We start from the raw sequence: 13,428 nt of genomic DNA, 5'->3' as shown, positions 1-13,428 counted from the left end.
GCACGTATTCAGGGCAGCACGTATTCAGCGCAGCACGTAATCAGCGCAGCATGAACGGAGCGCCGCACGTATTCAGAGCAGCACGTATTCAGTGCAGCATGTAATCAGGGCAGCACGTATTCAGAGCAGCATGTAATCAGGGCAGCACGTATGGAGCGCAGCACGTATTCAAGGCAGCACGCATGGATCGCAGCACGTATTCAGCGCAGCACGTATTCATTGCAGCACGTATTCAGGGCAGCACGCATGGATCGCAGCAGGTATGGAGCGCAGCACGTATTCAGGGCAGCACGTATTCAGGGCAGCATGTATTCAGCGCAGCACGTATTCAGGGCAGCACGTATGGAGCGCAGCACGTATTTAGCGCAGCACGTATTCAGCGCAGCACATATTCAGCACAGCACGTATTCAGGGCAGCACATATGGAGCGCAGCGCGTATTTAGCGCAGCACGTATTCAGGGCAGCATGTATTCAGCGCAGCACGTATTCAGGGCAGCATGTATGGAGCGCAGCACGTATTCAGGGCAGCACGTATGGAGCGCAGCACGTATTTAGCGCAGCACATTCAGGACAGCAGGTATTCAGGGCAGCACGTATTCAGTGTGGCACGTATTCAGGGCGGCACGTATTCAGGGCGGCACGTATTCAGGGCGGCACGTATTCAGGGCAGTACTATGGAGCACAGCACATATGGAGCGCAGCATGTATGGAGCGAAGCATGTATGGAGCATAGCATGTATGGAGCGCAGCATGTATGGAGCGCAGCTTGTATGGAGCACAGCACGTATGGAGCACAGCACGTATGAAGCGCAGCATGCATGGAGCGCAGCATGTATGGAGCACAGCACGTATGAAGCGCAGCATGTATGGAGCGCAGCATGTATGGAGCACAGCACGTATGAAGTGCAGCATGTATGGAGCACAGCACGTATGCAGCGCAGCATGTATGGCGCACAGCAAGTATTCAGCGCAGCATGTATTTAGCTCAGCATATATGGAGAGCAGCACGTATAGAGCACAGCACATATTCAGAGAAGCATGTATGGAGCGCAGCACGCATTCAGCACAGCACGTATTGAGGGCAGCACATATGGAGCGCAGCACGTACTCAGCGCAGCATGTATGGAGCACAGCATGTAAGGAGCGCAGCACGTACTCAGCGCAGCACGTATTGAGGGAAGCACATATACAGAGCAGCATGTATACAGAGCAGCATGTCTGACATTTCTATCGGATAATCAGACTTTTTTCATTTAGATTGTGAGCCCTCGCGGGCAGGGTCCTCTCTCCTCCTGTACCAGTTATGACTTGTATTGTTTAAGATTATTGTACTTTTCTATGGCAAAGAAATGTTACTGGTAAAGGAAAGCTCTTGTATAAAGTGAATGTATATTCCTCTTTGCTGTGAAATGTCCGTCTCTGTTTGACCAAGATTGTTTTTTTTAATGGCCAGATTGTAGGCGTTCGTGCGCACTGACACAGGTAATGGCAACTTGTGCCGTATCTGATGAGAAATATCGTATGGTTATAATATTTTCCTTTTTTTTTTCCTGACAACTTATATATATAAAAAAAATCACAGACTGACAACCTGTTATCACAGATACATTGGGAAATAATAATAAATGATAAAGAATTTTTAGAGCGCAGAAAAACTTATAGGACTAAACTAACAGCATTTATGTCATGACTGACGCGCCATTGTATCTAATGATTCCCTGTGGTGCAACAATGTGACCTGCACAACACTCACTTGTCAGAGTTCAGTGTGATTCCGACTGATCTGTGATCTACCCACTGTTTACAAGGATCCCAGCTCTAATAATCGCAGCAGCACCAGGCACAGACGTTGGCGTTACCGTGTAACCTGTGAAATGCTGAGAGAGGCGCCAGGGTCACACCGCCATGTTCTCTCCACCTAAGTTGGTCCGATGAAGCTAATCACCCTCATCAGAGTTTGATCAGAGTTTAATGAGGGTTTCATCAGAGTGTGATCCGTTTTTCTCGGAGGTAGAGAGAAAAAAAGTCTCTCCATCTTCTCCATTCTGTCAGTATGTGTAAATTGCGCCGCACTCAGATGTCATCCGAGTGCAGTCCCATTTTTCCCCCGGACCCATAGACATAAAGGGGCAAGTGTCATCCCATTCTCAGAGGCAAATCACGCATGCCCTATAGAATAATCGGAGATGTGCACAGACCTATAATATATCATGGGTATGAGAACTTTCCGTCAAAACCACAGATAGCACTTGTCTGATTTATACAGTCGTGTGAATGTGCAGAAGCTTTTATAAAGGCACAGACACATCACATGGGATACAAGGTTCCCTATGTGTGCAGATTATAAAGAACATCCAGCACAGCTGACAACCCTGACAGGTAAAGTCAGGTGCACAATACTCTGCCCAGGACGCCATGTGATGATTTATGAGATATACTATGCAGATAATATTCTATGTACAAACAGCTGGTAACTAGCAGAACTGATAGCAGCAGGGTTGTCAGGAGCAGCCTCCATACACTGTGGTGTGAACTAGAAGTATCAGCCCAATTGTAAGGAATGACAGTGCCCACCTTGCCGCCCTCCTGGAGCCACCACCCGAGGTCCTTGCTGGGCGTCTTCTGCTGAGGGGTCATTGTCATCCTGCCGGCCTCCAGGCGCACCTCACACCGCCATGCTGAGCCTGTCACTGAAGATTTGGGATTGTGTCAGGGCGGAGATGGAGTCCCATGCTGTGATGTGTGAGCGGTGGGAATGCAGAGCCCGGCGCCGCCTCACAGGCTGACTAAATAAGGAGATTCATAGGAGCCGACCTCCATGGGAACCGACCTCCTCCTCAGCCTGAAGCCTCAGCAGCAATGGCCCCGACCCTGGAGGAAGGAGCTGAGCACCCAGGCTGGGGGCAGAGCTACGGATGCACGTCTATATATATTAGGTGGAGTTGTAGCTTCCATCATAAACCAGGACAATGACATGTAATGTGACACATACACAGTAATTGTGTCTGTATTAAAGTAAGTGATACACATTTTCCTCCTACCCACACACTGAGTATAGTAACTATCAACAGTTTCACCCCACACATACAGTAAGATGTCCGCACAGTGCCTCCAGCAAAGAAAGATGTCCCCACAGTGCCTCCAGCAAAGAAAGATGTCCCCACAGTGCCTCCAGCAAAGAAAGATGTCCCCACAGTGCCTCCAGCAAAGAAAGATGTCCCCACAGTGCCTCCAGCAAAGTATGATGTCCCCACAGTGCCTCCAGCAAAGAAAGATGTCCCCACAGTGCCTCCAGCAAAGTATGATGTCCCCACAGTGCCTCCAGCAAAGAAAGATGTCCCCACAGTGCCTCCAGCAAAGTACGATGTCCCCACAGTGCCTCCAGCAAAGAAAGATGTCCCCACAGTGCCTCCAGCAAAGAAAGATGTCCCCACAGTGCCTCCAGCAAAGAAAGATGTCCCCACAGTGCCTCCAGCAAAGTACGATGTCCCCACAGTGCCTCCAGCAAAGAAAGATGTCCCCACAGTGCCTCCAGCAATATCCTCACAGTGCCTCAAGCAAATTACAACGCCTCCACAGTGCCACTAGCAAAGTTAGGCTAGGTTCCCATTGCGTTAATGGGACTGCGCTAACGGACAGCGTTGCACGGCGAAATTAACGCCGTGCAACGCGTCAGTTAGCGCGCCCATTCACAGCAATGGGGACGCGCATCACTAGCGCGTGCCATTTTCGGCACGCGCTAGCAATGGGCCGGTGTTTTGTGGCGCGCCCGAGGTCCGTTCTGCGAGAGCGGGGATGTTTAACGCGACCCCTTTACAAAACATTGCGTTAGCGCAATCTGCTAGCGCTAGGCGCTAAACGGATTGCACTAACGCAATCTGAACCTAGCTTAAGATCTCCTCAGGGTATGTGCACACGTCAGGATTTCTTGCAGAAATTTTCCTGACAAAAAAACGGACATTTCTGACAGAAATCCGAATGCATTTTTACCACGATTTTACCGTGTTTTTGACGCGTTTTTTGGAGTGGTTTTTTCCCAAATGCATAGAATAGCGGGAAAAACGCAGAAAATCCGCAAAATTAGGGTATGTGCACACGTATTCTGGAGGACTGCGGATTTTTCTGCAGCGGATTTGGAAAAACCGCAGTGCAAAACCGCTGCGGTTTTTCCTGCGGATTTATCGCGGTTTCTACTGAGGATTCCGCTGCGGCTTTACACCTGCAGTTTTCTATTGGAGCAGGTGTAAAACCGCAGCGGAATCCGCACAAAGAATAGACATGCTGCGGAATGTAAACTGCTGCGTTTCCGCGCGTTTTTTTCCGCAGCATGTGCACTGCGGATTTCGTTTCCCATAGGTTAACATGGTACTGTAAACTCATGGGAAACCGCTGCAGATCCGCAGCTGCGGAAACGCTGCTGATCCGCAACAAAATCCGTAGCTTGTGCACATACCCTTAATGAACATGCTGCTTTTTTTTACCGCGATGCGTTTTTTCGCAGAAAAAAACGCATCATGTGCACAAAACATGCAGAATGCATTCTAAATGATAGGATGCATAATGTATGCGTTTTTAATGAGTTTTTATAGCGTTTTTACCACGAAAAAACCTGAACGTGTGCACAAAGCCTCACAGTGCCTTCAGTAAAGTACGATGTCCCCACAGTGCCTCCAGCAAAGTACGATGTCCCCACAGTGCCTCCAGCAAAGTACGATGTCCCCACAGTGCCTCCAGCAAAGTAAGATGTCCCCACAGTGCCTCCAGCAAAGTACGATGTCCCCACAGTGCCTGCAGCAAAGTACGATGTCCCCACAGTGCCTCCAGCAAAGTAAGATGTCCCCACAGTGCCTCCAGCAAAGTACAATGTCCCCACAGTGCCTCCAGCAAAGTACGATGTCACCACAGTGCCTCTGGAGCGCCCCCAAGGGCCGTGGGGTATCGGATCCGGGCTGATGTCACGGTGGCTGACCCGGTCCGTGGCCCTCGGGAGGTCCGTTGATGTTGTGGGGGGAAAGGTCTTTAAAGGGATAATGTTCGTGACGCCACCTGTGGTATTCGGTCAGGGTGACCGACGCTGCTGAGGGGTCCGCTGGGGTGATGTTATGGCAGCTAGATGGTATACCTTCCCACAGGTGAAGTATGTCCCCAGGGCTTCCCAGAGTATAGATAGTGGATGGTGGACGATGTAAGGCGCAGTGAATAACGAGGACACAGGGGTGCAGTCTCTTTACCTTTACTGAAGGCTTCAGCATCCACAGTCCAGGGTAGGGACCACAGGGTAGGCAGAGTCCGGCCGGTCTGAAGGCAAATCCAGAGTCCCCTTATCCAGGTGGAATGCAATAGCCTTCCTATGCGCACAGTAACACAGTAGGTCCCTATATAAGCTCCAATAAGGTCCTCACTGTTGTTACTCCTCTCACTGTTCCCCGTGGTCGGATAGAACAAAACACGTATGACCGGTGACTTGAGACTTTGGTTAGGGACTCTAGCACGCCCCGGCCTCTTTAAGGTTGTTAACTTGCCTCCTGTGTATAAAGGGCAGACAGGCAACTTGGAATCACCTGCCCTGCCGGTCTCTGAAGCAAGGGGTAGAGCACTTACTCCCTCGGTATTCCGGCTACCGGATCGCACACCAGAAGGATGCAGCTTCTCTCGGCCACTCTCCTCTCTGGTATCCACTTGTTGCTATGCCTTCGTTTCTCACTCACTGCAATACACTTCTCCTCTATATCTCTGTCTTAGGATGCAGCCGCACGTGGGGCAGGCTCAGCTCCGTGGACCCTCGTCCTCCTCAGAGACCGCAGTCTGGATCTGACTGGAGACCACTCCAGCCAGCTCGACCTGGAAACCTTTCCGTGTCGGTCCCCAGCCAGGAACTCTCTAACTTTCCCTCCAACTACCAGTTTTACCTAACTGTGAGGAGTGGCCTAGTAAATAGACCCTTTGCTCCCCCTGGTGGCTGGAGTGTGAAGTGTGTCATGTGGTTAGTGATACCTGGACAGAAGATCTCCTTCATTGCCTTCAGACGTAACTTCGCTCCCCCTGGTGGAAGAATAACATTACTGCAACTAACCAGGACTCTGGGGCGCTGCACCTCTACCAAAGCACAATGTCACCACAGTGTCTTCTGCAATGTACAATGTCCCCACAGTGCCTCCAGCAAAGTATGATGTCCCCAGAGTGCCTCCAGCAAAGTATGATGTCACCACAGTGCCTCCAGCAAAGTATGATGTCACCAGAGTGCCTCCAGCAAAGTACAATGTCCCCACAGTGCCTTCAGCAAAGTAAGATGTCCCCACAGTGCCTTCAGCAAAGAATGATATCCCCACAGCGCCTTCAGCAAAGTATGATGTCCCCACAGCGCCTCCAGCAAAGTATGATGTCCCCAGAGTGCCTCCAGCAAAGTACAATGTCCCCACAGTGCCGTCAGCAAAGTACGATGTCCCCACAGTGCCGTCAGCAAAGTACGATGTCCCCACAGTGCCTCCAGCAAAGTACGATGTCCCCACAGTGCCTCCAGCAAAGTACGATGTCCCCACAGTGCCTTCAGCAAAGTAAGATGTCCCCACAGTGCCTTCAGCAAAGAATGATATCCCCACAGTGCCTTCAGCAAAGTATGATGTCCCCACAGTGCCTCCACCAAAGTATGATGTCCCCAGAGTGCCTCCAGCAAAGTACAATGTCCCCACAGTGCCATCAAAGTACGATGTCCCCACAGTGCCTCCAGCAAAGTACAATGTCCCCACAGTGCCTTCAGCAAAGTACGATGTCTCCACAGTGCCTCCAGCAAAGTACAATGTCCCCACAGTGTCTACAGCAAAGTATGATGTCTCCACAGTGCCTCCAGCAAAGTACAATGTCCCCACAGTGCCTCCAGCAAAGTACAATGTCCCCACAGTGCCTTCAGCAAAGTACGATGTCCCCACAGTGCCTTCAGCAAAGTACAATGTCCCCACAGTGTCTACAGCAAAGTATGATGTCTCCACAGTGCCTCCAGCAAAGTACAATGTTCCCACAGTGCCTCCAGCAAAGTACAATGTCCCCACAGTGCCTTCAGCAAAGTACAATGTCCCCACAGTTTCTACAGCAAAGTATGATGTCCCCACAGTGGCACTAATGTAGTATAATACCCCCCAGAGTATGATGCCTCTATTGTGCACCCCTACACAGAATGAGAACCCCCACAGGACACCACTCAGTATGAGGCCCCTGCAAAGTATGGGAGCACCCACAATCCCCAACTCATTATGGGGGCTCACAGCCCCCCATTCAGTATAACTGCCCCCTACAGCTCCCCACTCAGTATAATGACCCCCACTAGCTCCTCTAATTCAGTATAATGAGCCCCCACAGCGCCTGCTTAGTTTGATGTCCCCACAATGATTGACATTTAAAAATAAAACCCCATTCACCTTGCCTCATTCTACTGGCGTGTGGCTTCGGCCTGTGCAGTGTGAGTACTGAGGCATCGCAATACAGGTGCAATGTAGTAATGTACTGCAGTACATGGAGTCTCAGACTCACTGGCACAGGTAGAATGGTGTTACATTAAGCTTTTGGCCCCCTGATCCACCATTTTCTTCAATGGCATCTGCGTCCTAGGACTGTGGGTACTGCTGAAATTGTGATGACAGGGACAGGAGGCCTGATGTTGAGCTTTATCAGGCCTACCAGACTCACGGGCCCAATAGCATAAGGCATGCCCCTGATCAGACCTATGTAATTATATTTCTCACATGGGGTGTGACCAAGAACGATTAATTGATTCACACTATGGTACTAATTAAAAGGTAACAGTTTATTAAATTCAGTTAAAAGTATATACAAAATACAAAACTACAGTATCAAAAAGGGTAACATTTGAGTCCACAGAACGAGGGACATAACTGTCATAGGCAATTCAAACCCAAATCTGCATATACACCTACATAAGGAATTGGCCATCTGAAGCAAATTCTCCAGGCAATAGAAACATATCCTAAGTAAGGAGCTAAAGAGGCCCTGTACAAAAGAGAAGTATGTACTATTCCAGCATGGAGTGACCTAACGTTGATATATGGTCATACTTCCATGCACAGGTGGCAATGGTGGAATTAGCAATATATAGATGTAAACTATCATAGGTTACCTTATGGTGTATGCAGGGTGAATGCCCCGACGTCCCTCTGCCCCGACGCGCGTTTCGCGTTCGCTTCTTCTGGAGGCTTCTTCACGCCTCCAGAAGAAGCAAACGCGAAACGCGCGTCGGGGCAGAGGGACGTCGGGGCATTCACCCTGCATACACCATAAGGTAACCTATGATAGTTTACATCTATATATTGCTAATTCCACCATTGCCACCTGTGCATGGAAGTATGACCATATATCAACGTTAGGTCACTCCATGCTGGAATAGTACATACTTCTCTTTTGTACAGGGCCTCTTTAGCTCCTTACTTAGGATATGTTTCTATTGCCTGGAGAATTTGCTTCAGATGGCCAATTCCTTATGTAGGTGTATATGCAGATTTGGGTTTGAATTGCCTATGACAGTTATGTCCCTCGTTCTGTGGACTCAAATGTTACCCTTTTTTATACTGTAGTTTTGTATTTTGTATATACTTTTAACTGAATTTAATAAACTGTTACCTTTTAATTAGTACCATAGTGTGAATCAATTAATCGTTCTTGGTCACACCCCATGTGAGAAATATATTGTTTGAGGGTACTTCAACTCCCAGTTGGGAGGAATGTATGTTGAATTATAAGAGCAATTTTGGTGAATATATAACTATGTAATTATATGTAAAACTCGGTAGCAAAGGAGCGCACGGGATCGCCATCTTAAAGGTTCAAAAAGAAAAAAGAAAGTTCACCTCATCACAGGGGATTAGGTTTAAGAGTAAAACCCAACTGAAAAAGTGCTTAAAGAATGCTAAAAAGAATAAACCTACAGGTGCTTCTCACGAAAATAGAATATCATCAAAACGTTAATTTATTTTAGTTCTTCAATATGAAAAGTGAAACTCATACATCTTATAGAGTCATTACACACAGAGTGATTTATTTCATGTGTTTATTTCTATTAATGTTGATGATTATAGCTTACAGCCAATGAAAACTCAAAAGTCATTATCTCAGTAAATTAGAATACTTTATAACACCAACTTGAAAATGATTTTAAAATCTGAAATGTATGTTCAGTAAATGCACTCAGTACTTGGTCGGGGCTCCTTTTGCATCAATTACTGCATCAATGCGGCGTGGCATGGAGGCGATCAGCCTGTGGCACTGCTGAGGTGTTATGGAAGCCCAGGTTGCTTTGATAGCAGCCTTCAGCTCGTCTGCATTGTTGGGTCTGGTGACTCTCATTTTACTCTTGACAATACTCCATAGATTCTGGCCAATCAAGCACAGTGATACTGTTGGTTGTAAACCAGGTATTGGTACTTTTGGAAGTGTGGACAGGGGCAAAGTCCTGCTGGAGAATGACATTTCTATCTCAAAAAGCTTGTCAACATAGGGAAGCATGAAATGCTCTAAAAGTTCCTGGTAGACGGCTGCGCTGACTTTGGTCTTGATAAAACACAGTGGACCTACACCAGCAGATGACATGGCTCCCCAAACCATCACTGATTGTGGAGACTTCACACCAGACCTCCAGCAGCTTGGATTGTGGCCTCTCCACTCTTCCTCCAGACTGTGGGACATTGATTTCCAAATGAAATGCAACATTTACCTTCATCTGAAAACACCTTGGACCACTGACAACAGTCCAGTTCTTTTTCTCCTTGGCCCAGGTAAGTCGCTTCTGGTATCTATTGGTCATGAGTGGCCTGACACAAGGAATGCGACACTTGTAGACCACGTCCTGGATACATCTGTGAATTTCCCCCAAATTTTTGAATGGCCTTTTCTTAACAATCCTTTCAGGGCTGCGGTTATCCTGATTGCTTGTGCATCTTTTTCTATCACACTGCTTCCTTCCACTCAACTCTCCATTAATATGTGAAACTCGGTGGCACAGCACTCTGAACAGCCGGCTTCTTCACCAATGACCTTTTGTGGCTTCCCCTCCTTGTGGAGTGTGTCAATAACTGCCTTCTGGACATCTGTCAGTCAGCAGTCTTCCCCATGATTGTGGAGCTACTGAAACAGACTAAGGGACTTTTTTAAATGCTTAGGAAGCCTTTGCAGGTGTTTTTGTGAATTATTCTAATTTACTAAGAAAATGACTTTTCAGTTTTCATTGGCTGTAAGCCATAATCATCAATGCTAACAGAAATAAACACGTGAAATAGATTACTGTGTGTAATGACTCTATATAATATACGAGTTTCACTTTTTGTATTGAAGAACTGAAATAAATTTACTTTTTGATGATATTCTAATTTAGGGAGAAGCACTTTTATGCAATATAATATCAAAATGACTTGCTGCGCAAATGTTCAAACTTTTTGAACTTCTTTCAACCACTTCAGGATTCAAAAGCCGCTAAGCAGTTAACAGAACTGACCTGACCATTCTTTACTGTATACATAATGTAAAAAAACAAGAGCAGCAGCAAAGCCACAGAAAAAAGAAACATAAAATAAACCAAGAAAGATGTTTCAGAAAAAAACAAAGCCAATGTTTTCCTGAAGCGTCTTTCTTGTGCAAAACTGAGTGGGTACATAGGCATCTAAAATACGTTGTGTGCACCCTAAAACTAATTTATCAAATGTTGTCCATAAATAGAGAGGCTGCCACTTCACACCATAATATACAAACATAAGTTCGGACAGCCGATGAAGAGAACCAGAAAGTGAAATATAAGTGGAGCGACCCCGTAGGGCAAGGGGTACTCGGTACCGGGTCCTTCGGTTTTCAAGGGGGATGTCACAGTGGCTGACCCGGTCCATGGCCCTCGGGAGATCCGTTGTAAAAGGGAAAGGTCTTTAAAGGGGAAATGCTCGTGACGCCACCTGTGGTATTCGGTCAGGGTGACCGACGCTGCTTAGGGGTCCGCTGGGGTGATGTTATGGCAGCTAGATGGTATACCTTCCCAAAGGTGAAGTATGTCCCCAGGGCTTCCCGGAGTGTAGATGGTGGATGGTGAGAAGCGCAGTGAATAACGAGGACACAAGGTTGCAGTCTCTTTACCTTTTTACTGGAGGCTTCAACATCCACAGTCCAGAGTAGGGTAGGCAGAGTCCGGCCGGTCTGAAGGCAAATCCAGAGTTCCCTTATCCAGATGGAAATCAGTAGCCTTCCTCTAGCACCTGGATGCTGTAGTACCTTATTGCTGAGCCTCTCATAAGGTCCTCACAACTATTGTAGATGTTCTAGATGCTATGTCTCTCTCTGTCCCCCAGATGGATAGGAACAAACCCGTATGACCGGTGGCGTGAGGCTTTTTACATGGACTCTATCACGCCCCAGCCTCTCGTGGGTACCACCTTGCCTGTTGGGTATAGTGCGGGCAGGTAACGTGGAATTACCTGTCCTGCCGGTCTCTGGAGCAAGGCATAAGGAACTGTTGCTCCCTTGGTGTTCTGGCTACCGGATCCTGCGTCTCAGAAGGAGGCAGCCTGTGTAGGGCAGAACTCCTTCTGGTTTCCTCTCCTTTTGCTATGACTTTTTGTCATACTCTACAATACAGTTCTCCTTCAGTGTCTCTTTCTGGAAGCTGCCACACATGGGGCAGGCGCAGCTCCGTGGCCTTCTGTCTAGGCCTCTGACAGGATCCCACCCCTGCCAGGGACCAACTACCTGAGCGGAGCTCAGATAGCAACTGCCTGAGCGAAGCTCTGTCAGCTTCTGTCTAACTTTGTATCCAGACCACCAGTTTTACCTATATTTGAAGAGTGCCCTAATAAATAGGAGCATAGCTCCCCCTGGTGGACTGGAGTATGAAGTGTGTTGTGTGTTGGTGTTACCTGGTAACGAGATCTTCTTTATTGCCTCCAAACGTAACATCACTCCCCCCTAGGGGAGAATGATATTACTGCAACGACCAGGACCCTGGGGCGCTGCATAAGATCAATTTTTATTTAGCACATTAACATAACACATAGAAAATGTATAAAAGAGCAAAGTGCCCAGAAGGGGGAAGTGTATGTCATCTATGGTATATAGAACATGAAAGATTTGCCTTTGCAAATACCCAGCACAAAACTGGATCAAGGTGCCTGCCCTGCATTAACTTAAAGTAAAATTTTACTAATCCAATGTAAAGAGTCTACGGTGAAAAAGGAAAATCCTATTCAAAGTTCTAGTGTATTACATTGAAACAATAGAAGGATATAAATCCTAAACAATGCAATAGGATAGATAAGATACAAGGGCGACACAAGGGGCTAGGACAATTATAGAGACCATATAGGTAATAAGCTTATAAATGTATATAATAATATTTATTACCTTAATGTGGCGCCCTTGAGGTCCGGTCGCAACAGAGGAACTGCACCTCGGTAAGGTAAGGAGGGGCATGATCGAGAACCCATACACTTACATCCAACACCAGACCTCTCAGGGCCCGGGAGGAGCTAGGTAGAGAGTGTGGATGGAGGAAGTAGAGAGAGTAACAATTAGAGGGGTTGTCATGGAAACAGTAGGAGGAGTCAGAAAAGGTCTAGAAAGTTAGTCAGTCTGTGAGGAGGAGTGAGGAGACGTTAGAGACAGTGGGAGCTGGGGATTTGAGCAGTGAGGAGCTCTCCCCAGCACGAGAGGACAGAAAGAGGAGAAAACAAGGAAGATAGAGAGAAGCTCCTGACAGAAAGAAGAGAGAGAAGGGGTCATAGGGGCACGGGTAGTGAGGAATCCACCCGTGGGGCCCGTATCCACACTGACTGTTGTCGGGTGGAGGGACCAGGTTGTAGTGGGGGAACCGCCCCCAGACTAGTGGAGAATTACAAGGCTCAGGTAGCCAGCCGGAGGCTGTGGTATCTCTACGGGCCACAACCACACACACTCACTGAAAAAGCAGCCACATAGGGTCAAGGGGACCAAGAGGATGTCGCCCGACAAGATCCGAGGCTGCTGGTTTGGGACACTGTGTGTGAAGGCGCAGGGCAGGAGAGGAGAGAGCCAGCACAGAGAGACAGCCAGGGAAGGAACATAACAACGGGGTTCTTGTGGAGTGCACCCCAAACTACTGGAGAGTTAGCTGGACCACTGACCTGGAGGACACAGCACCCCGGCTGGGGAATAACATCTGAACAGAGAGTAAAGTGTGGAAACTGCACCCTGCTGTGACCTCGGCATTATTTGCTGCGTCACCTGCCCTGCATCACAACATCCACCATCACCTTTAACACCATAACTGCCCTGGGGCCTAGCTCTACCCGTGGAGAGCTGTGACATCTCTGCTGCGTCACCAACTGCCCCAGTGGAACTGTACCGCAGCGTCAGCCATTTTCTTATTGCTGAACACCAAGGGTGGCTTCACGAATTAATCCCCTATAAAC

The 13,428-nt window shown here is 47.9% G+C and overlaps 1 protein-coding gene across 1 annotated transcript in view; it reads right to left on the bottom strand.

Moving 5' to 3' along the window:
* Positions 1 to 2,862, bottom strand: part of LOC138662739 (rho GTPase-activating protein 20-like) — a 160,471-nt gene extending 157,609 nt beyond the window's left edge. The window contains exon 1 of the mRNA XM_069748634.1: positions 2,576 to 2,862. Coding sequence (XP_069604735.1) covers positions 2,576 to 2,644 — 69 coding nt within the window. The 5' untranslated portion in view covers positions 2,645 to 2,862. The remainder of the gene's footprint in view (positions 1 to 2,575) is intronic.
* Between the last annotated feature and the right edge of the window lie 10,566 nt (positions 2,863 to 13,428).

The sequence above is a fragment of the Ranitomeya imitator genome, chromosome 2 (assembly GCF_032444005.1).
Source record: "Ranitomeya imitator isolate aRanImi1 chromosome 2, aRanImi1.pri, whole genome shotgun sequence".
Lineage (NCBI taxonomy): Eukaryota > Metazoa > Chordata > Amphibia > Anura > Dendrobatidae > Ranitomeya > Ranitomeya imitator.
This window is presented reverse-complemented; position numbering and strand designations above follow the sequence as displayed.